The following is a 24,497-nucleotide window of genomic DNA, read 5'->3' as shown; positions in this document are numbered from 1 at the left end:
TCAGAATGTCTCAATATTGCGTAACTGAGCAAAGGGATGAATGCGTGTAATCGGGGATCCACAAATGATGAATCACACTTCACGTCTTTTCTATAATTTCGTAGTGAAACACTGCCATCTAGTGGCACAGTATAACAATGCAGCTGTCGTGTCCTGTGGAAGGGATCTTTTCTGTTTATTGAAGCAGTTGGGCTGAGCCAGGTAAAAACTGCCATTTTTTTCTGTCAAGGTTTTCTCAACGGATTCCGGTACTTCAGACCATACTAATCAAAATAAGATTTTGTGTCATCTTGAAATTTGTCCAGAATCCAAGATGGCAGCCAAAAATCCAGATGGCCGCCAAGATACATAAAGTTGGTCCTAAGTTTTTTTTTTTTTTTTTTTGGCATGACTTGGTGAGCTCTGACAAAGGAAATAAAAATTAGTGGCTTAAAATCATAACCAGACGTTTCCATGGTGCAAATCCAAGATGGTCGCCGGGCGGTCCCCTAAACTTCAAAGTGTCATATCTCCTATTCTACAAGTACTATGGCCACACTTCTGGTGTCCATCCATAGGTTTTTATGGTCAAGGAATCCATTTCCACCAGTATTTTGCAAATCAGATCATGCAGTCTATCAGAAAATTCAATATGGCTGCCAAAACCGTTGCTTTATTATAGTAAATGGTCTAGGACTTGCTCTAAAGCTGATGTAGCAATAATTTGTGACCAAGGGGCATAGTTTGGTGAATTCATATCTTCAATTCAATTTAAGGGTTCTTGTCCCAATTCTGAGTATTAGATTGGCGGGAAAGCTTGTTATCTCTGATTTGCAAAATCGACACTCCTGGTATGTTTTTAGTAAACTAAAATCATCTAAATATCATCTATGAATCTATTATCCAGTTCACAAAATTTCATGGCTAATTTACTGGTATATAATACCTGTAAAAACTAAAGTTTTTTATAAACAAAATGTATTTTGACAATGCATTTCATGATTTTGTCCGAGAGGGCTCATTTGCAATAGTAACATTTTATAATTGTGTGTCTTTGATTGATCATGGGGCTGCTCTTTCCATTATTTTGATGGGATAAATAACTAAGATTTCTTTACAGATTGTGTGATGCTGTGATTTTATCAGAGAATGTTGGTGTGGAGAAGAAATAGACTTTTGTGGAAGCTAGGCAATGGCAGCAAAACCGTTCTTGAGCCAGGGAGACGGTGAGGGAGAACTGTGCATTCTTTGCAACAGTTGCATTAAAGCGAATGCTAATTTTTCTGAGGTGGCTAAAGATGGACTTAAACTGTACCGGGAGGTAGCAGACAGGTGGTCCAGAGGAGAATGACCACCATACTCACTCAAACCCTGAATGGTTGGTGCTGAAACTTCCATACTCCGCCCGGGGATTAGTCCGCCCCTGTTAACATCTACCCACTTTTTCAAGTAGCACTGTGATTTCCGAGCTGCCTCGAACGTTTCTCTGCGCTGCAGGAGGGGCTGCGGCAGAACGTGACCACGTGACAGACGACATTCACTCTTCAAACCGACGTTTTATTCTTCATTCTGACCGCCGCTCACGGACTCGAACCATGTCGTCCACCGTCAAAACGTCGCGATATTTGAGCCACAGGGACGACGGGCCTGACAACGCTCGCGCAGGCTGCGAGCGCACGGTGAGAACCACTTCCTGTTCAAAATAAAACCACTTCAGCTTTACAAACTCGAGGAACAGCAGATTATTGATTAAAAATATATATTCTTATGAGTATATCTTAAAAAATTAAAATGGCTAGCATGTCTTTTAAAAATGTCAGATTGTTTATGATTTCATTCAAGAATGAAGTTACAAATATCAGTTTTAATAACACGAAGAATAACGTCCAAATATGGAAGTTTGCTGTTTTTTTTATCATAAATGAAATTATTTAGACTTTTGGGTCTGCAGTTATTTATTGCACAAAATAGTCGTAAATTAATTCGAGAATATATTAGTAAGTTTAGGGTGACAAAAGAAGAAAATCAGTTATTTCATCAAACTCAGGTTCGATACTTTTTAATAGCTTTACAAGGTGTTTGTGTGACTTTAATAAATGAGTTTATTTTTTCTGGATCACTGATTGGGCAGAACTACAAGCCGTCTATGAGATTAAATTGCTTGAGAAACACTTCCAGTTTGTTTTTTGAGCTGATGGCTGCAGGCAAGAAACTGCTGAGTCATGTTTGACTCTGGGCCTGGTGCTGAGTCACTGATAGCTGGAGGCAGTTATTATCAGTCAGGACAGTCTGGGTGGACTCACTGGAACAGCATGTGCCTGAGCTAGTTAAAGTAAACTTAAAACGGTTATAATTAATCATAATTAAACACCGTGGGGGCGGTTAGTGCGTGGAAGGTTTCTGGTTCAAACCTGCCATATTTCTCCATGTAATGTAGAGTTAATGTCAAGAAGGGCATCCGGTGTAAAACTTGTGCCAGAATCAAAGCAGTGAGTGTGAGTGAGCGGGCACTAAACCAAACCACAGGGGTTTACTCACTTTGGTACTTGCACTGTAAGCATTCAGTAGAACCTCAGGGATGTTCCTTCATCATTTGATTCAGGTGTGTTCAGCCAATCAAGACGAGCCCCAGTTTACCAGAAGAGTAAAGTCCCTTCCCTTGATCTGCATGTTGAATTGGCCCAAAGTTTACACTGGATGCCCTTCTTGACACAACTGCCCATTACATGGAGGAATATGGCAGGCGTGGGGTATGAACCGGGAACCGTCCACATTGAAACCAAGCACACTAACCACCCTGTCCTCTAGTAAGTCCCTTCGGCTGTTCCCTTGTTTGCACTTGGGGTCGCCACTGAAAGTCCAAGGTGGATCTGCATGTTGAACGGACTCTGTGGTTAATAAATGGAACAGTTCTGAGCGCATTTAAGGTGTTGGATTCTGAGACACATTAACCTGTAACATGAAAACTCAGCATAATAGACGGTGCAACCTAGTCCTTTTAAAAAGGAGCTGCTGCCCCCGCGACCTGACTCCGGATAAAGTGGAAGAAAATGGATGGATGGATGGATAGTTTGCACCGTCCAGTATTTTGCATAACATTTTGTCAAAATTGGAGCGACTTTATCTTTTGACCCCTGTCCAAACTTAAATTAACCTTTGTCACTATTTTTGCTGTTTTTACCCCGTAATGCCAAAACATTCAGTCATAGATAATCCAAACTATAGCTTTTTGGAATATTTGTGATCAGACAAATAATGTAGTTACTTTTCAATATGATTGGAGCATGTTTAAATTTTGACCCCTGTGCAAACCTTCACTGACCCCAGCCTCGGACCCTGGAATGGCCACCATGCTTTTGTGACAGCCACAGCATACTCAGGCTGGATTGTAAGTGTTGTTTTGGGAACCTTAAGTGGTGCTGACAACCTGCTTGGACCACGGACACAGCAGGGAGAGATGGAAAATGTACATGTTAGAGGTCCCTATGGACTAGCGTTGGGAAGCATTGGGTTCGGAGTCTCTGAGGACCAGGTTTGGGAAATGCAGGGTTAAGGGCCTGTCAGCAGCCTTTCAGCTAATGTATGGTTTTATTGTCTCCATTGTGTTAATTATGTATGTTTAAAAAGGAGACCGACACAAAACCTGACATTTGTGTGCTGTTGGGATGTTAAAAACCAGGGCCCAGATCCTCGGTGCATCTCAAAGACCCTCTCAGAGAGCTCCTAACATGGCCTAAAATACAGTGTTGTAATGTAACGAAGTAGAAATACTTCGTTGTACTTAAGTAGGATTTTGACGTATCTGTACTTGACTTCGTTATTTACATTTCTGGCGACTTTCACTTTTACTCCACTACAATTCCTCAGTAAAATGTATACTTTTACTCATATAAATTTCCTCAATTACATGTATACTTTTACTCCGATACATTTCCCTTAAACATCTTCATTACTCGTTAAAATATAAATGTAGAATAAATGTGACTGGACGACGCCTGTGGTGAAAGTCAGCCGAAGTGCAGTGACAGAGATGCAGTCAGCCGGAGCGCAGCGCCTTCCACCGCTGCTGACTTAAAAAAAGCTTAAAAGACTATATATATATATATATATATATATATACACGAGGTCTGTCCATAAAGTATAGGTCCTTTTTATTTTTTTCAAAAACTATGGATTTCATTCATGTTTTTACGTCAGACATGCTTGAACCCTCGAGCGCATGCGTGAGTTTTTCCACGCCTGTCGGTGACGTCATTCGCCTGTGAGCACTCCTTGTGGGAGGAGTCGTCCAGCCCCTCGTCGGAATTCCTTTGTCTGAGAAGTTGCTGAGAGACTGGTGCTTTGTTTGATCAAAAATTTTTCTAAACCTGTGAGACACATCGAAGTGGACACGGTTCGAAAAATTAAGCTGGTTTTCAGTGAAAATTTTAACGGCTGATGAGAGATTTTGAGGTGACACTGTCGCTTTAAGGACTTCCCACAGTGCGAGACGTCGCGCTGCGCTCTCAGGCGGCGTCATCAGCCTGTTTCAAGCTGAAAACCTCCACATTTCAGGCTCTATTGATCCAGGACGTCGTGAGAGAACAGAGAAGTTTCAGAAGAAGTCGGTTTCAGCATTTTATCCGGATATTCCACTGTTAAAGGAGATTTTTTAAATGAAAGACGTGTGGACGGGTCCGCGCGTCAGGACGCAGCCGACGCGACGCTCCGCCACAGGAAAAACACCTCTACTGGAAGCCTTAAGGACAAGTTGGAACATGTCCAGCTGTTAAACAATTTCTCATATACTCACTCCACTGAAAGCCATCAAAAGCTGCCTGGATTTTACAAATGGTTATCAACACGGAGGTGTTTTTCCTGTGCCGCCGCTCCGCGCCGGCTGCGTCCCGACGCGCGGACCCGTCCGCACGTCTTTCATTAAAAAAATCTCCTTTAACAGTGGAATATCCGGATAAAATGCTGAAACCGACTTCTTCTGAAACTTCTCTGTTCTCTCACGACGTCCTGGATCAACAGAGCCTGAAATGTGGAGGTTTTCAGCTTGAAACAGGCTGATGACGCCGCCTGAGAGCGCTGCGCGACGTCTCGCACCGTGGGAAGTCCTTAAAGCGACAGTGTCACCTCAAAATCTCTCATCAGCCGTTAAAATTTTCACTGAAAACCAGCTTAATTTTTCGAACCATGTCCACTTCGATGTGTCTCACAGGTTTAGAAAAAATTTTGATCAAACAAAGCGCCAGTCTCTCAGCAACTTCTCAGACAAAGGAATTCCGATGAGGGGCTGGACGACTCCTCCCACAAGGAGTGCTCACAGGCGAATGACGTCACCGACAGGTGTGGAAAAACTCACGCATGCGCACGAGGGTTCAAGCATGTCTGACGTAAAAACATATGAATGAAATCCATATAGTTTTTTAAAAAAATAGAAAGGACCTATACTTTATGGACAGCCCTCGTATAAAAGCTCTCATTTGTCTTTCCTTATTTCACGCAGCTCACCACAAAATGAATTTTTACACAGCTTGAAGATGTTTAAACATATCTATCTTCATATTAGAAGTGTGCATGGATGCGTGAGTTTATGAATAAGTTCAATGTAAGTACATAATATAATTATACATACATCAAAATTACATGCATGACACAAGAAAGTGAAAACACTTATTTCCATTGTGGTCCATTCAAAAATCAAATGACAAAATTGAAGATGATGTTGTTGTTGCTGCTCCTGTTTGTTCGGGGTCGCCACAGCGGATACAGCTAGATCCACATTGGTATTTGGCACAAGTTTCACACCGGATGCCCTTCCTGATGCAACTCCAGTTTGTGGAGAAACACACACAGCCCCTGGTGTTCCGAAGAGGTCTCCCATCCAAGTACTAACCAGGTCCCGCTCTGCTTAGCTTCTGAGATCTGATGGGATCAGAGTGACACAGAGCAGACCGGCTGCCAAATGACAAAATAGAAGTAATAATAAAATCAAATAATATCAATAATAGTGACAATAATAATAAAAAATAAGGGTAATATTAATGTGTCAAAATGATAACAATGTAAACAATTTATAAATACATTAGAACAGTAAATGAACATAAAATAATTCCGTAGATCCAGTGGGCAGCGTGTTACTGACTCACTGTCATCCTACATATGTAGAGGATCTCTGCTTCCTCTCTGGTCCTCCTCCTTCCTCTTCCAGTTTGGCACCTCAGGAGCTCTCTTAAGGTCTAAGGTGCTTTGTGGACAACTTTCATCTTACCGAGGGAAAATTCTAAGAATGTGTGGAATGCTAAGATTTTTCTTAGAATAAGATCACTATGAACTATTTTTAGCCTCAGGCTGCTTCGTGGATCCGGACCCTGGTATGTTTGAGAAATATTGACCGTACATGACTAATTTATCCACCAAAAGCTGCAGAACTTAGATTTGTATTGTCTGCTGGCATTTGGCTGAATGATGTGATGATTTAAACAATTCATGTTTCTGTAAACCAGTGTTTCCCAATCCTGGTCCCCAGAGCAAGAATTTTAGCTGAGGAAGCTTCTGCGATTTGAAGCGAAACGTCCTCGCGTCAAGCAACCCAGTCCAGTCGAAGATTCAAGCTTCTCTACTATGTCCCCGGTGTAACAGTTTATCTTCCCCCCTGGATATCTTACCCCCACCCTGATATCTGGCCAAAACATGCACGCCAACATGTACACAGAGGCCACTTGGCTTTTAAGTTTTGCAATATACGTTTGTCAGTATGTATATTTTTTGTTTGTTTGTTTGTAATCAAGAGCCATCAAGAGTGATTTAAAAGTGTTAAGTGGCATGAGCTCTTTCAGTCTAAACTGATTTTGGAGTTAATTCCAAGAGTGGAATGTTGGAATGTTGTCTGTCCTGGTTGGGGGAGGGGGGAGCTAATTTTTTGATATTTTCTAATACTAAACCAAATGACCACAAGCCTACTTACACTCAACAAAAATATAAACGCAACACTTTTGGTTTTGCTCCCATTTTGTATGAGATGAACTCAAAGATCTAAAACTTTTTCCACATACACAATATCACCATTACCCTCAAATATTGTTCACAAACCAGTCTAAATCTGTGATAGTGAGCACTTCTCCTTTGCTGAGATAATCATCCCACCTCACAGGTGTGGCCATATCAAGATGCTGATTAGACAACCATGATTATGCACAGGTGTGCCTTTAACTGTCCACAATAAAAGGCCACTCTGAAAGGTGCAGTTTTATCACACAGCCAATGCCACAGATGTCGCAGAGGTTTGAGGGAGCGTGCAATTGCATGCTGACAGCAGGAATGTCAACCAGAGCTGTTGCTCGTGTATTGAATGTTCATTTCTCTGCCATAACCGTCTCCAAAGGCGTTTCAGAGAATTTGGCAGTACATCCAACCAGCCTCACAACCGCAGACCACGTGTAAACCACACCAGCCCAGGACCTCCACATCCAGCATGTTCACCTCAAAGATCGCTGATACCAGCCACTCGGACAGCTGCTGAAACAATCGGTTTGCATAACCAAAGAATTCCTCCACAGACTGTCAGAAACCTTCTCAGGGAAGCTCATCTTCAGTGCTCGTCGTCCTCATCGGCGTCTCGACCTGACTCCAGTTCGTCATCATAACCGACTTGAGGGGCAAATGCTCACATTCGCTGGTGTTTGGCACGTTGGAGAGGTGTTCTCTTCATGGATGAATCCCGGTTCACACTGTCCAGGGCAGATGGCAGACAGTGTGTGTGGCGTCGTGTGGATGAGCGGTTTTCTGATGTCAATGTTGTGGATCGAGTGGCCCATGGTGGCGGTGGGGTTATGGTATGGGCAGGCGTCTGTTATGGACGAAGAACACAGGTGCATTTTATTGATGGCATTTTGAATGCACAGAGATACCGTGACGAGATCCTGAGGCCCATTGTTGTGCCATCCAAGAACATCACCTCATACGTGCAGCAGGATAATGCATGGCCCCATGTTGCAAGGATCTGTACACAATTCTTGGAAGCTGAAAATGTCCCAGTTCTTGCATGGCCGCATACTCACCAGACATGGCACCCATTGAGCATGTTTGGGATGCTCTGGACCAGCGTAATACGACAGCGTGTACCAGTTCCTGCCAGATCCAGCAACTTCGCACAGCCATTGAAGAGGAGTGGACCAACATTCCACAGGCCACAACTGACAACCTGATCAACTCTATATCGAAGGAGATGTGTTTGCAACTGCATGAGGCAAATGTGGTCACACCAGATACTGGACTGGTATCCCCCCCATAAACAAAAACTGCACCTTTCAGAGTGGCCTTTTATTGTGGACATCTAAGGCACAACCTGTGCACTAATCATGGTGTCTATCAGCATCTTGATATGGCACACCTGTGAGGTGGGATGGATTATCTCAGCAAAGGAGAAGTGCTCACTATCACAGATTTAGACTGGTTTGTGACAATATTTGAGGGAAAATGGTGATATTGTGGATGTGGAAAAAGTTTTAGATCTTTGAGTTCATCTCATACAAAATGGGAGCAAAACCAAAAGTGTTGCTTTTATATTTTTGTTGAGTGTAGTTTGATAACAATCAATATAAGGTTATTAAGTCTATATACCTTCAATAAAAGACAAATGACCTTTGTAAAATTCAGTTGCTGAAATTTTGAGATCCACTATATAATACAAATTTGGTGACCTTTGTGACCCTACCTTTGAACTTGTGTCTGGAAAGTTAATCAGCTTGAGAACCAGTATAAGAGCATATACAGCTTGAAAAGTGTCATGAAAGTCCATGCAGTTGTTCTTAGCTATTTTGTTCACAAACCCATCAAAAGTGCCCAGGCACACAGAGTAAATAACCCCTGTGACCTTGAGTGTGACCTTTCGCTCAACATTTTATATAATTTTCTGTGTCTACTTAAGTAGTACTATAAGCTGTCTGTGAAATTCAATAGCTGAATTGGAGATATGCTATTTAACCCCTAATATTAGATTGGTGACCTTTTATCTGAAAAGCTAATCAGCTTGGAGCTACCATTGCCTGCAATAGCAGCAGAGAATTAAAGCCCACTTCCATCTGTAGATGAAGCCACAAGTACACAGGAAGGTTTCCCATGATGCACTGTTTCTTTCTCTTTTGCTCTGTATGCCCACTCTGCATTTAATCATTAGTGATCGATCTCTGCTCCTCCCTCCACAGCATGTCCTTTTCCTGGTTCTCCTCCCTCAGCCCCAACCACTCCCAGCAGAAGACTGCCCCTCCCTGAGCCTGGTTCTGCTGGAGGTTTCTTCCCTGTTAAAAGGGAGTTTTCCTTCCCACTGTAGCCAAGTGCTTGCTCACAGGGGGGTCGTTTTGACCGTTGGGGTTTTACATAATTATGTATGGCCTTGCCTTACAATATAAAGCTCCTTGGGGCAACTGTTTGTTGTGATTTGGCGCTATATAAAAAAATTGATTGATTGATTGAAGGTTACTAAAAAAAGCATTTATAATCATTAATATCTTTAATTTTTTTTTTGTTTCCAACTGTCATAATAAAATTATTAACTATCACTTGAATCAAATGATCCTAAAATCAATTATATGCTATAAAATTGTATCAAGTATTTGTACCATACATATTTTTTATCTATATTAGAAATTTTATGATTACATTAGTACTAGCAGAATACAGTTCTTTGATTACAAATAGTAAAACTTTAATTATAAGTAAAATGTTCATTACAGCAAAGTATGCTGTCATACTGGGTGTGGAAAAACTAGCATACATGTATTGTTTGCTTATTAATCATACTGTCTGTATATAAGAAGTAAACTGATTTTTGCAGGGTAGAGAAGGGTCTGTTCCAGGGACGTCGTTCTTTTGAATACATTTGATCTTCAATTACTGTGGGGTCACTTGCCGTGTAGTTCAACACCAGTTGGGACTAGAGGTGGGCGATACCGGGAATTTTGGTCTTGATCCGATACCAAGTAAATACAGGCCCAGTATCGCCGATACCGATACTTTTTCATATTTAAGCTTCATAGATCCAAAGGATCCAAAAGACCTAGGATAAATTTTTGCCAAACATTGTACTTGACAACAAAATACTTTATTATCATAATCAACATTTTTGTTTTAAAAAAAAATCACTCAACACAACTTAAAACAAAATCTCCTGAGGTAGAGGGCTGACAAACTACAATACAACAAAATAAACACACCACAACAAATACTGTAAACAGTTTCAAACTTATTCTGTTTTTCAAGTCGAACAATACAATAAAATAATACAAAAAATAAGGAATTTCTTTCCTTCAGTGCTCTTCTCTTGAGGCGGATCGTTCAATATCAGTACCAGCATTGGTATTGATATTATCGATATTAGGATCGATCCGCCCACCTCTAGTTGGGACTCTAAAGTCTGACTCATTCTTCATGCTACTTGAAGCATGCTTCATGCTACTCATTATGTTTCTTTGCATACTATTTATTGTGTGTGTGTTTGTGTGTGCGTGTGCACATGCTACTGTGTGTTCTATACATATACTGTGGATATTTTATGCAAAACTAAATTGAAGTATTTTCCATCACATCACATATTTCAGGTTGTCAATCAGGTCCATATATTTGGAAGGGGAACTTAAAGATACTTCAGAATAGGAAATATTACTATTATAGAGAGCTACAGATACGTACAGAAAGAATACCAATATTGTTCACCATCAATCAAACTGCTTCATCTGTGACCATAAAACATCCACAAAATATAGAGTTTAAAGGCTGGTTTCAGTGTTTCTGTGTAGGCTCTTAGTTGTCCAGGTGGTTTCCATAGTAGAGAAGCTTGAATCTAGACAAAGATTTAAGCTTCTCTACTAAGGCTGGTTTCGTAAACCAAAATGTGTTGGAATCAGGGTTCATTACTTGACTCTTCAAGAGAACAACAGTGACATCTACCGGCCAAAAACGTGTATGACACCACCACAAAGCTAGTGATGGCAAAATACAACGCTGCTGCCACCTGGTGGTGGAATTAGTGAATGTTTGTGTTCAAAATCCACTAAAAGACATTTTCTGAACTGCCTCAAAATGTTAAATCATTGTGAAATTCAGTTGCAGATAAAGTGAATCAGAGTGTTCTGAGCTTCTGAGTAAAATTTTACATGTTGAGAGAACACAGCAGGAAAACAAACAAACAAACATACAAAAACCGGTGAAAACCTCAGAAAAATATCAAAATGATCGATATTATGAAGATAATGTTTGTTCCCTGTAGTTTGACTGAAGAAAAAAAAAAAAAAAAAAATATACTATATATATATATATCCCAGATAACTCAACAAATGTACACTCATCACTTGAGATCACAGAGTACGAGGGTGTGCATTTATAGAAGTTCTGAAGAACATCCAGAGACTGAGTGACAAACACATTCAGCTCAGTGGAAGGAAAGGAAAACAGGATCTAAATTTAAGAGCTAGATCCTGCTGTGCAGCGGTTTCAGGCTCAGTGAGTCAAAGTTTCCACTAAATGTAATAGATAGGTTAAAGTTTTAAAGAAACCCAGTGGAGTTGCTTTGTTGACCTTCGTAACAAGGAGCTGAGAACGGCTGCACCAGGGTGAGGCTCTCAGGGTTCAGACAGGGTCTCTGGGAGTCACCGTGTCCCGTCTCTGCCCAGGTTACAATTGACTGGTGCTGGTGAGGGACCCGGCCAGGCTGCCCGCTGACCACAAGGCCTCCCGGGTGGTGGTGGGAGACGTGCGGAATAAAGATGATGTGAAGAAGACCGTGGAAGGCCAGGAAGCCGTCATCATTGTTCTCGGCACCAGGAATGACCTCAGTAAGGAAGCACGTTTATTACCACTCACATCACTCACTAACTCGTTCTCAGAAAGGTGACTGTTGCGTTTTCTAGTGGCTACATTTTCACGCTGTTGCGGCTCTTTTGGGTTTTCTGTGAAGACGACCAGGATCCGGTTTTATGAAGCACGGAGACTGAGACTAAGGCTCAGTACTCAAACTTTAGTCAAAGACTAAAAGTGGTGGTGGTGTACTTTGGGGACGAAAAAGACAAGTTAGACCTGTCTGGCTCTAGACCAAAGGTCTAAAGTCCAGACCACCTAGCTGAGGTGGTTTATGTCTGTTGGTCCTGGTCTAAGGTCAAGATCGCAGTGATTGTTGTGCTTCAACACGTAGACAGGAGGCGACTCCAACACGGAGAGTGATTTTTCAAGATCACCAGGGACCCTGTCGAGATGGTTCACGTTGCTGGACAATCCAGTCCCTATCTGGAAAAAAAAACAAAAAAACAAACAAACAAAAACTAATGATAAAATAGTAAATGGACTGCATTTATATTGCTTTTTTCCATCTGCGTCAGACACTCAAAGCAAAGGTACAAATATGCCTCACATTCACGCAAACACATACACCCCTGTCAGGGTGCTGCCATGCAACGCGCTCACTACACACCGGAAGCACTTGGCTATTAAGGACCTTGCCCAAGGGCCCTCATGGCCTTTAACCCGGAAGCAGAAAATCCTTGCAATTTTTTTATCTCAAAATTAATTCTGATTACTGTAAAAAAAGGTTTATTACATTAGAACTCTTGTAATTGAAATAGTAAAAAATAAAAGAGTCTTTATAACCTTTTCTGCATCTGTAAATTACAATCATAACTTACCTGTTATTTTCAGATGAGATGATTTCTTGATTAACATAAGGACCCGTGAACATTTAATTTTTAGGCAAATAAAATAGCACGGAAATTAATCTGTACATTTTTAAGTCTGGTAGATCATTCATATCTCATTTCAACCAGAAAAACAGACACTGTAAATAAATACAAATGTTATTATAAATACAACAGGAGATGATTTAACAACGACTACAGTGTGATTTCCAAACTCAGCCACATGGGGTGTGCAGCCAGTACATTCTGAGTGCCGGTCCCAAGCCTGGATAAATGAGGAGGGTTGCGTCAGGAAGGGCATCCGACGTAAAACAAGCCAACCCAACTATGCAGACTCAGAATTGAATTCCCATACCGGATCGGTCGCGGCCCGGGTTAACAACGTCCGCCACCGGTGTATTGCCCAACAGGGTGCCGGTGGAAATTGGGCTACTGCTGGGCGAAGACGACGACGAAGAAGAGGAGGAAAACGTTGCCACGAACAGCGGGAGAAGAAGAAAACTAGAAGGGTGGAAATGAGAGTGGGGACTTTGAATGTTGGTAGTATGACTGGTAAAGGGAGAGAGCTGGCTGATATGATGGAGAGGAGAAAGGTAGACATATTTTGTGTGCAAGAGACCAAGTGGAAGGGAAGTAAGAGCAGGAGCATCGGCGGTGAGTACAAGTTGTTGTACCATGGTGAGGACAGAAAGAGAAATGGTGTTGGGGTCATTTTAAAGGAAGAGTATGTTAAAAGTGTGTTGGAGGTTAAGCGAGTGTCTGACAGCGTGATGAGTGTGAAGTTGGAAATTGAAGGGGTGATGATGAATATCATCAGTGCATATGCCCCACAGGTAGGTTGTGAGATGAAGGAGAAAGAAGATTTCTGGAGTGTGTTAGATGAGGTGGTGGAGAGTGTGCCCAAGCATGAAAGAGTGGTGATAGGAGCAGACTTCAGTGGGCATGTTGGTGAAGGGAACAGAGGTGATGAGGAAGTAATGGGTAGATATTGTATCAAGGATAGGAATGGGGAAGGACAGATGGTAGTTGATTTTGCAAAAAGGATGGAAATGGCTGTGGTGAATACCTACTTTAAGAAAGGGAGGAGCACAGGGTAACATATAAAAGTGGAGGAAGGTGCACACAGGTGGACTACATTCTTTATAGGAGATGCAAGCTAAAAGAAATCACAGACTGTAAGGTGGTAGCAGGAGAGAGTGTCACTAGACAGCATAGGATGGTTGTTTGTAGGATGACTTTAGAGGTAAAGAAGAAGAAGAGAGTGAGAGCTCAACAAAGGATCAGATGGTGGAAGCTGAAGGAGGAAGACTGAAGAGAAGGCGAGAAGAGAAGTGGCAAAAGCAAAGGAAAAGGCATATTGAGAGCTGTACAAAAAGTTGAATAGTAAGGAAGGAGAAAAGGACTTGTACCAATTGGCCAGACAAAGGGACAGAGCTGGAAAGGATGTGCAGCAGGTTAGGGTGGTAAAAGATGCACATGGTAATGTGCTGACAAGTGAGGAGTGTGTGCTGAGAAGGTGGAGGGAATATTGCAGTGGTGATGGACAGGTTGACAGATGAGATCAGACAGGAGTCCCCATGGACTATGATGTTTGCAGATGACATTGTGATCTGTAGTGAGAGTAGAGAGCAAGTTGAGTCTAGTCTGGAGAAGTGGAGATATGCTTTGGAGAGAAGGGGAATGAGAGTCAGTAGAAGCAAGACTGAGTACATGTGTGTGAATGGGAGGGAGCCCAGTGGAATAGTGCAGTTACAAGGAGTAGAAGTGGTGAAAGTAGATGAGTTTAAATATTTGGGGTCAACTGTTCAAAGTAATGGAGAGTGTGGTAGAGAGGTGAAGAAGAGAGTGCAGGGCAGGGGGGAGTGGGTGGAGAAAGGTGGCAGGAGTGATTTGTGACCGAAGAATATCAGCAAGAGTGAAGGGGAAAGTTTACAAAACAGTAGTGAGACCAGCTATGTTGTATGGTTTAGAGACAGTGGCACTAACAAAAAGACAGGAGGCAGAGCTGGAGGTGGCAGAGCTGAAGATGTTGAGATTCTCTTTGGGAGTGACAGAATGGACAAGATTAGGAATGAACATATCAGAGGGACAGCTCAGGTGGGACGGTTTGGAGACAAAGTCAGAGAGGTGAGATTGAGATGGTTTGGACATGTGCAGAGGAGGGACCCAGAGTATATAGGGAGAAGGATGCTGAGGATGGAGCCACCAGGCAGGAGGAGAAGAGGGAGACTAAAGAGGAGGTTCATGGATGTGCTGAGAGAGGACATGCAGGTGGTTGGTGTGACAGAGGAAGATACAGAGGACAGGGTGAGATGGAAACGATTGATCTGCTGTGGCGACCCCTAACGGGAACAGCCGAAAGACAAAGAAGACAGTGTGATTGTAAGGTAGGATTTCTTAATGTGACATGAACCTCCTGATGAAATAATTTTTTTAATATTGTGATCAGGACAGAGTAATTTTGTAAAATATGAATTTGACTAGTGACTGTGAATGTTTTAAAATTGTGCACAATAAGGGGCGGGGCTTCTACCTGTGCAAATGTCTTTTGACTGAACTTTGACGTCATTCATTTATGTTAAATATAAAATGAAACAAAATTTTTAAAAAATAAAATAGTTGCTGTTTAAAGAGCCTTTTTATTTAGAACTGTAGAAGCAGGTGATGTTTTGCTGGATTCTTGGGACATTTAACCAGATGAAGGTCTTTTCTGCAGCTTTGACCTCTGGTGTACTTGTTGAACACACTTTTGTCCCATTTTGAAGAGCAGAGAAGTTTTCTTCTGGATTTCATGGTGTTCAGCTCATCAATGGAAGTTTTTGAAGTGCGTCTGAATTTAGGTTGTCTGCACAGCAGTCTTCCTGTTTGTAGGACAAATAAAAAAAGATTTCTTAAAATATAAAGAAACACTAAAAAGTTAAAAAGTAACAACACCCCCCCCCCCTCAGAAAAAACACCTGAAAAAAATCTAAGTTATTTAGAAGTTGAGCTTTTTGTGCCCTCAGAAGTAACAAAAATAGCTGTTGCTTTATTTGGTAAAAATAATAATACAGACTGACACATAAAATAACAGGGACGACAGAATTTTCAGAGAAAAGCATGAAATTATATGAAATAGAAATATTGTCCATATTAAAAATAACGTTTTACCACGAAGGACTGTAAATAATAATTTCAGGTTTTAGACATTTTTACTGCAGAGGAAATGCAGCAAGAGTCTTACGTTTGAAAACATTTTTCTCATTAGTCTGCCATTTTTTTATTTTTTCTCCTCTCAACAGCTCCCGATTTGCCCCCCCCCCCCCCCAGCCCCTGAAAACCATCATTTTTTTTTCCCCCTTAGAGTTTCTTTAGTCAAATACTCTCTGTTCAGGACCCTGAAAACGGCTCATCACCCTGTTATGTTTTTTTAGCCTGATGCTAAATTTTAACTACTGGTCTCATGACTCTCAGACTATAACTTAGTCCAGTACTGTTTTTAGTACCACTTCATAAAAACCAGACCCAGTAGTCTGACCTGAGCTAAACCTTACACAGGTGTAATTGTGACAAAATCCCCCAGAGTAAGAAAAAAACAAAAAAACAAAACAACAACAAAAAACAAATTCAAGGGATTTGTTGGGAAAGTGTAGGTACACGGACCCACAACAGGGGGCGCAAATGAACGGACAATGGAGGAAGTCAAATAACAACACTTTACTGTTGTGAATGGGCACAACAAATACAACAGATTACAACAATGGACAAAAAGCCAAATCACAAAAGGTGTCGTGTGGGCAGGCTCGAAGATAGGAGACGTCTGTCCAAAGCAGAACTGGAACCACACGATTTCCTCCGCCACCAGACCCCGGGAATACTGGAGCCGCCAAGTCCCGAATTCCCAGGTGGCCACTGCCTCCGCGTGTCGGACCTGGTACTGCTGGCGAGGAACAAAAAACAATTAAATGTGGGCGCGGTTGCACCCAGCAATCCGCACGGCAGGAAAACTACCTCCACCTCTCGTTGGAAAAGGAGTCTGTTATACAACGCACAAAAGTCACAAAAGGTTACTGTCACACAGTCAGCTGAGTACGTTACCTTCCAGGTAGAACGATATCTCGACAAAGAGGTGGAGACGTCGTCCTGCTGATGTACCCCTGCCGATCGGATGATTGGTAACAGCTGTTGCAGGTGATGCGTGACAGCTGTCACCCGGGCTGCTCCTGTGAGGCGGCTGCGCCCTCTGGTGCCTGGAGCCCGCACTCCAGACAGGGCGCCCTCTGGTGGTGGGCCAGCAGTACCTCCTCTTCTGGCGGCCCACACAACAGGATTAACTGATGACGCCCATGACAAAAAAAAAGAAAAGAAAAGAAAATAATAAAAACAACTGAAAAGAAAATAATAAAAACAACTAAGGCACTTAATCTTGGAGTGTACCAGATGAGATGAGATTTATTGTCATTGTCACTACAGTCATGTCTCAGCCTTAACATAAGTAAGACAAAAGGTATGTTCTCTTCTAAAAACAACCAGTTTGCGAGTGATGAAATCGTTATAAAAGCTGAGAGGATTGACATTGTGAGGGAGTTTAAATGTCTTGGAGTAGTAATTGATTCAAATCTTAATTTTAAGTCACATGTTGAAAAAAAAATGGCCAAAACTATCAGATATAATTTGATACATTTTAGACATATTAGAGGCTGCCTCTCAATGAATGCTGCAAAGACCTTCATGCACGCTAAGATCCTTTCTCATTTGTCATATTGTATCATGTGTTGGGGGTTAGGCAGGAGAAACAACTATTAAACTACTGGAATCTCTATAAACAAACCTTAAAAACCTAAGATAAAAAAAATCTATGCAATATCACTACTGCAGGATTCTAGAAAAGATTCATCTGCTTAGTTTTGAGAATTAATATGCATATGTCACGGACATGAATGAACAAAGCTCGTCAGCATCTCACCGTGTCCTTTAGGTCCTTCAGTCTTTATTTTGAGTAAATGCTTCAGGGGAGCATTAGCATGACTAAAACCTTTCAGCTTCTGGGGGAGCTCCGTCCCCCAGACCCCCGCCTTTTTAAGCATTTTTCTTTATTTGCCTCTCACATGCCTGGAAAAGCTCCTCACCATCTAACCATGTCCTTTAAGTCCTTCAGACGTTTTTCAGTAAAATGGTTCTTGGGAGCATTAGCATGACTAAAACCTTTCAGCTTCTGGGGGAGCAGACCCCCTGCCTTTTGAAGCATTTTTTCTTTTTTTTTTTTTTTTTGCTTTTCAGCTGACACCCCCCACCCCAATTACAGCCCTCTTAACCCCCTTAAGCATTTTTTAGTGTAGATGTAAATTAATATTCAAAGTTTTCAGTGAGTTGACAGTAGGGCTGTACAATATTGTCATGTAAATGTTACTTATATACATGCTGTCCATATTCTTGAGCCGCTTAAAGCCCCTTTCACACCGGGGCTGCTCCCAGTTGCTCCCTGTGGCGTCATGATGACGCAGGAATTTCTGCGTCAGGTGCGCGCAGCAGGGGGCAGAGAGGAGGTGAGAACGCAGCCTGCAGGTTCTCTGCACAGAGAAGTCAGAGTGCACAGTTTGGCTGCAGACAGACTGTGCACTCTTCTCTTCTGCTTGTTGTGCTGAGCTGCAGAGCTGCGCTCTGAATTCTGTTATAGTTTATCTTTCCTCCCTTGACCACAAGATGCGTGTGGACCGTCCTTTAGCAAATGTGGAGATTGTTGGAGTTCTACTTGATGTTGACATGTCCTGGACTTATGTCCTTTTTTAACTGTGATGAGAGAGTGAGGAGAGAAAGGAGCTAACTGCCTGCAGACAATTTTTTTCTTTTCTTTCCTCCTTTGACCGTGAGATGCGCGTGCACCATCAAGCAATGCGGAGATGTCTGGAGTTCTACTTGATGTTGACATGTCCTGTCTCAGGACTTATGTCCTTTTTTGTCTTTTTTTTTTAACTGTGATGTGAGAGTTTGAGCAGAGAACAAGGAAATAATGCCTGAAACCAGACTTTTTTTTTTCTTTTAATTGTTCATGTGCCCACGTGAACGAATCAACGAATCTTGTAGAATCAAAAAGCTTGCACTGTGCACAATTTCTCCAATTACAGCCAGAGAAGCCTGTAACTTCTTCTGAGTTGTCTGTGTGTCTTGGTGGCTTTCCTCACTCTTCTGTTGTGTGGGCCGCCAGAAGAGGATGTACTGCTGGCCCACCACCAAAGGGCGCCCTGCCTGAAGTGCGGGCTTCAGGCACGAGAGGGCGCTGCCGCCACGGACACAGCCGGGAGTGACAGCTGTCACTCATTAATTCCTGACAGCTATCACACATTCTTCATCATCGCACTCCATAAAGACCAGACGTCATCTCCACCTCATCGCCGAGATATCATACTTCATTGGAGGTAATATCCTCAGCCGTTTGTGTCTTTTGCAATATATCTGTATATTGTGAGTGTTTGCAGGAGTACCTGTTCCTTTTTCTGTGGAGGCTGAGTGAGTGCAGGACGGCACTCTTTTCCCCTGAGGAATCACTGCGGTACTCTGCAAAATATTGAGTGAGAGGTGGAGGTGGCATTCCCACCGCTGTTGTTACTGGGTGTACACACACCCACACTTGACTGTCTTTGTTCTTCGCCAGCAGTACCAGATCCGACAGTCGGGGACGGTGATCACCTGGGAATTCGGGACTTGGCGGCTCCAGTATTCACCAGGTTCTGTGGGGGCGGAAATCGTGTGGTTCCGGCTCTTCTCAGGACAGACGTCTTCTATCCTCGAGCCTGCCCACACGTCACCTTTGTAATTTGACTGTAATTATATTCTGAGATTGTCTGTATGTTCGTTGTGCACGTTTCACAACATTAAATTGTTACCTTTTGGCTCATCTATTGACCGTTCATTTGCGCCCCCTGTTGTGGGTCCGTGTCACTACACTTTCACAACATCATCTCCTTCTTGCACAGTCACTCGGATTTTGAGAACTGTCTACTCCATGCAGATTTACCACAGAGTGCCATACTGTTTGTATTTCTTTGTAACTGATGTAAATAAAGTCTAAGACATATTCAGTGGCAGCTTCATCATCAGAGAGCCTCGTCCACATCGACCACAAAAGACTCCAAGCTGTCACTGATGTCAATTGAAGGCACTTTGTGGAGGGAGGTTAGAGGCTTTTGGTGCCTGATTCCAAGTCAAGTGGTAACACATTCATTCATTCAGCCATTAGAAATGTCATTCCAACCTTAGAAATGTCTAGAGAGTCAGTTCTTTGTTAAAAGTGGTATATGAAGCCAACTTTTGTTCTGTAGAGATGTCTTTTTGGCCCTATTTACTCCCTCAGGTACCTCTAGTTGCTTAGTTTCCTCATGAGTTTCCGGGTGAAAATACAGAGTGTCAGATGTCACCTGCAGCAAACATCAGAAATCAGTGGACACATCTGCAATGTAAAGGCGTCCACAGGTTCGTGTGACCAGCAGCTGCTTCCTGATGCAGGTCTGTGTTGTGCTCCTCAGGTCCGACCACCATTATGTCTGAAGGAACCAAGAACATTGTGGACGCGATGAAGGCTCTTGGGATCCGCAAAATTATCGGCTGCATGTCTGGTAGGAAGCATTTTCAAAGTAAAAAACACAGTCAAATAAATGTCTTATGTAAAAAAGCAGAAGTTATAACTGTTCTAATAACTCCATCTTATATACAGTGGATAGCCAGATGTATGTGTGCATCTGCACGTGACTGGCCTGGTGCTTAGCAACAGTAACTGTGTCATCTTTTACCCCCCCCACACACACACACACAACAGTCCCACCCCCAAAACATACAACCCCTACACACAAGTCCCCCTTCCTTCGTGTCTGTCCACAATGTCCGAATACTCTGCAAACATTAGCTCCTAATGTAAATGACAGTATTAATCAGTCAAGATCAAAGTTCAGTGATAAAGATTAAAAATGGTTTTAATGTGAAAGGGTTTGTCCAAATACTCATGTACCTCCTGAATTAAATTTCCCACTACCTTTCTTGCTTCCATCTGCAAAGTCCAAATCCTTGTCCAAGACCACAAGCTCCTAACGTTAACCAAACAAATGTATTGTTCAGTTAAAGCCAAAGTTGATTTTGTATAATGCGACTCAGGTCAGTGGTGGGCACAGTTCTGCTAATCCGCTAACTACTACTACTTTTTCTTTAGCAAATTAGTTTTTCAGCTAACTTTTGAAAACCATCAGCGGACCAATTAGCTTCCGCTAAATTTAATTCCACTAACTTTCACTCCACTAACATTGTTTTTTTGATGATAAATTAAGCTGGAAAACGCATATTAACTATGTTAAATCTAAAATGTCAAGTCATTGCAATTCTGCATGAAGTACAAGACTTCCTCTCCCAACATTCTTTGGCTATTATGTATCATGCATTACTTGTTCTATATATGACATACTGTGTTGAGGTTTGGGGAAACACATACAGAACCAATACTAATCCAATATTTCTATTGCAAAAGAAAGCTATAAGAATTAGTAGTAATAAGCCATATCGGGAGCCAACAAATCTGTTATGTGTTGGTTTGCAAATTTTAAAATTCTGGGACTTTGTTGATTATATCACAATACAAATTATGTATAAAGTCAAAAATGAACTCTTGCCTAAACATGTCCAGGATCTGTTTAAAATGAGGGATTCCTGCTACAATTTGAGAGGGACATTAGTATTTGAAAAACCAAGAATCAGAACTACTGCAAAAACTCATTGTGTTTCCGTTAAGGGTGTTGATATTTGGAATAAGTGTCCTGATAATATTAAGCTACTTGGTACCTTAGTCAAATTTAAAAGACATTACAAAAATACTATACTTACTCATTATAGTTTGAAAAATTAGGTATACCATTTTGTTGTTGTGCTTGGGTTTATCTACTGTTGCTCGTTTGGTTATGTTTTAAAATTCTGGTGCACTGAGTTGTTTTGTTTGTGCACATTTCTTTTGTATTGTTGTTATGAGTATATATGTTTATATGTGGGGAGTTCAGATGAAAAATCCAGTATCGTCAAAACCATAAATTTCCTCATATGTATGTATGTATATGTATGTATATCTTTACTTTCTTTTATTTTTTTACGGTATAAGGGGAGGATATCTATAAGCTTTGCTTCTGCCTTCACCCTTTCGGCTATACGGATTTATTGTACGTTCTTAATTTTATGAGTGTGTTATTGTTTTTGTTGTTGTTCTATGTGCCGAATTCATTCATTCATTCATTCATTCATTCAAAAAAAAAAAGGTAAAAAAAAAAGAATTGTTGATTTGTCAATGTATTTGTTTATTTGACATATGTATATGTGATTTCATAGTTTGTTTTTTTACACATTTGCAAAAATCTCAATAAAGCTTTTCTCACATTGTCAAAAAAAATATTGTTTTTTGCTGGCATAGTGAATAAAGCTTAACGGTTAAAAACATTTGTAAACCCTGAAATCCTACATATTAGTTCCTGTCGTGTGTTTTGCAATAATCAGACTGCTGTGAGAAGTTTAGTCCTCCTCCAGCAGAAGGGGGCGGACCGGCTGCCAGCTACTATTGCAAAGAAGAAGAAAAAATAAATAAAAAAAGCATCATTTACTTTCAACATGCATCGACTCAGATAATGAATGGGTAGGAGACATGAAACGCACATATCTTTTAAAGTAATGCCCTAAATCTGAAGGTTTGAGTGTTAACAGACACACTCGCCAAAAGGCATTATGGAAAATTCAGCACAAACCATTCAGCCTGCCTTGGTAAATTTAAAAGCATACTCGCCGTCACCTAGCACACGTGCTGGTTTAAAATGGTTTCCTCTGAAACCTTCATCCTCCGAATGGTTTGTGCTGACACTCCCACACTCCAGCCAGGGATTAGACTCTTCCCACAAACAGCATCAATTCTTACAGGAAAATGGTGTATTGTTTTGTTTAGGGCTGCAGCGATAGAATATTTTTGAAATCAAGTATTCTAGCAATTATGGTAAATGGACTGTATTTATACAATCCCTGGCAAAAATTATGGAATCACCGGCCTCAGAGGATGTTCATTCAGTTGTTTAATTTTGTAGAGCAGATCACAGACATGACACAAAACTAAAGTAATTTCAAATGGCAACTTTCTGGCTTTAAGAAACCCTCTATGCTGAATCACCTCTAAATTATTTACACATTATTCACTTTGTGTGTTTTTAGGAATCCGCTAGCTTAGCGCAGCTACTAGCTCTTAGCTGGTTTAGCATGGTGGCTTCTCCTGTCTCTCCCACACTTCTCTGCTCTGGGTGTGAAATGTTTAGGCATTCCTTGGCCTCCTTTAGCAGTAATGGTACTTGTAATAAGTGTAGCTTATTTGTAGCTTTGGAGGCCAGGCTGGGTGAATTGGAGACTCGGCTCCGCACCCTGGAAAATCCTACAGCTAGCCAGGCCCCTGTAGTCGGTGCGGACCAAGGTAGCTGTCCCCCAGCGGATCCCGAGCAGCCGGGAAAGCAGGCCAGCTGGGTGACTGTGAGGAGGAAGCGTAGTCCTAAACAGAAGCCCCCTGTACACCACCAACCCGTTCACATCTCTAACCGTTTTCCCCACTCAGCGACACACCCGCTGAGGAACAAACTCTGGTTATTGGCGACTCTGTTTTGAGAAATGTGAAGTTAGCGACACCAGCAACCATAGACAATTGTCTTCCGTAAATTTGGTAAGATTGTAATTCACGTCGGCAGTAATGACACCCGGTTACGCCAATCGGAGGTCACTAAAATTAACATTGAATCAGTGTGTAACTTTGCAAAAACAATGTCGGACTAGTTTTCTCTGGGCCCCTCCCCAATCGGACCGGGAGTGACATGTTTAGCCGCATGTTCTCCTTGAATTGCTGGCTGTCTGAGTGGTGTCCAAAAAATGAGGTGGGCTTCATAGATAATTGACAAAGCTTCTGGGGAAAACCTGCTCTTGTTAGGAGAGACGGCATCCATCCCATCCAACCTGGTTACAGCAGGATGAATATGTTAGTTTAAATGAGTCAACACCCCCGAGTCACACTGTCAGAATGCTCGTAGCACGGGCCGAGGGGGAGGATTAGCAGCAATCTTCCACTCCAGCTTATTAATTAATCAAAAACCCAGACAGAGCTTTAATTCATTTGAAAGCTTGACTCTTAGTTTTGTCCATCCAAATTGGAAGTCCCAAAAACCAGTTTTATTTGTTATCTATTGTCCACCTGGTCGTTACTGTGAGTTTCTCTGTGAATTTTCAGACCTTTTGTCTGACTTAGTGCTTAGCTCAGATAAGATAATTATAGTGGGCGATTTAATCATACTTTAGATCTTGTTTTGACTTAAGGTATGGAAATTGAAGACTGAACAGTATTCCCTGAAAACCCCCTTCTGTCTGGTCATTTCTTAATAACATTTACATTTACTTTAATGGACTACCCAGCAGTGAGGAATAAGTTTCATTACAGTAGAAGTCTTTCGGAAAGAGCTGTAACTAGGTTTAAGGATATGATTCCTTCTTTGTTATGTTCTCCAATGCCATATACCAACACAGTGCAGAGTAGCTACCTAAACTCTGTGAGTGAGATAGATTATCTCGTCAATAATTTTACATCCTCATTGAGCACAACTTTGGATGCTGTAGCTCCTCTGAAAAAGAGAGACTTAAATCGGAAGTGCCTGACTCCGTGGTATAACTCACAAACTCGCAGCTTAAAGCAGAAAACCCGTAAGTTGGAGAGGAAATGGCGTCTCACTAATTTAGAAGATCTTCACTTAGCCTGGAAAAAGAGTCTGTTGCTCTATAAAAAAGCCCCCCGTAAAGCTAGGACATCTTACTACACATCACTAATTG

The 24,497-nt window shown here is 41.7% G+C and overlaps 1 protein-coding gene across 1 annotated transcript in view; it reads left to right on the top strand.

Moving 5' to 3' along the window:
- The first annotated feature begins 1,171 nt into the window (after positions 1-1,171).
- The window catches only part of blvrb (biliverdin reductase B), a 50,011-nt gene continuing 26,685 nt past the window's right edge, over positions 1,172-24,497 (top strand). Inside the window, 4 exon segments of the mRNA XM_034168864.1 lie at positions 1,172-1,205; positions 1,610-1,654; positions 11,634-11,798; positions 20,153-20,242. Of these exon segments, the coding sequence (XP_034024755.1) occupies positions 1,172-1,205; positions 1,610-1,654; positions 11,634-11,798; positions 20,153-20,242 (334 nt within the window).

This window comes from Thalassophryne amazonica, chromosome 4 (genome assembly GCF_902500255.1).
Source record: "Thalassophryne amazonica chromosome 4, fThaAma1.1, whole genome shotgun sequence".
Lineage (NCBI taxonomy): Eukaryota > Metazoa > Chordata > Actinopteri > Batrachoidiformes > Batrachoididae > Thalassophryne > Thalassophryne amazonica.
Note: the sequence above shows the minus strand (reverse complement) of the source record. Positions and strands in the feature narration are given on the sequence as shown.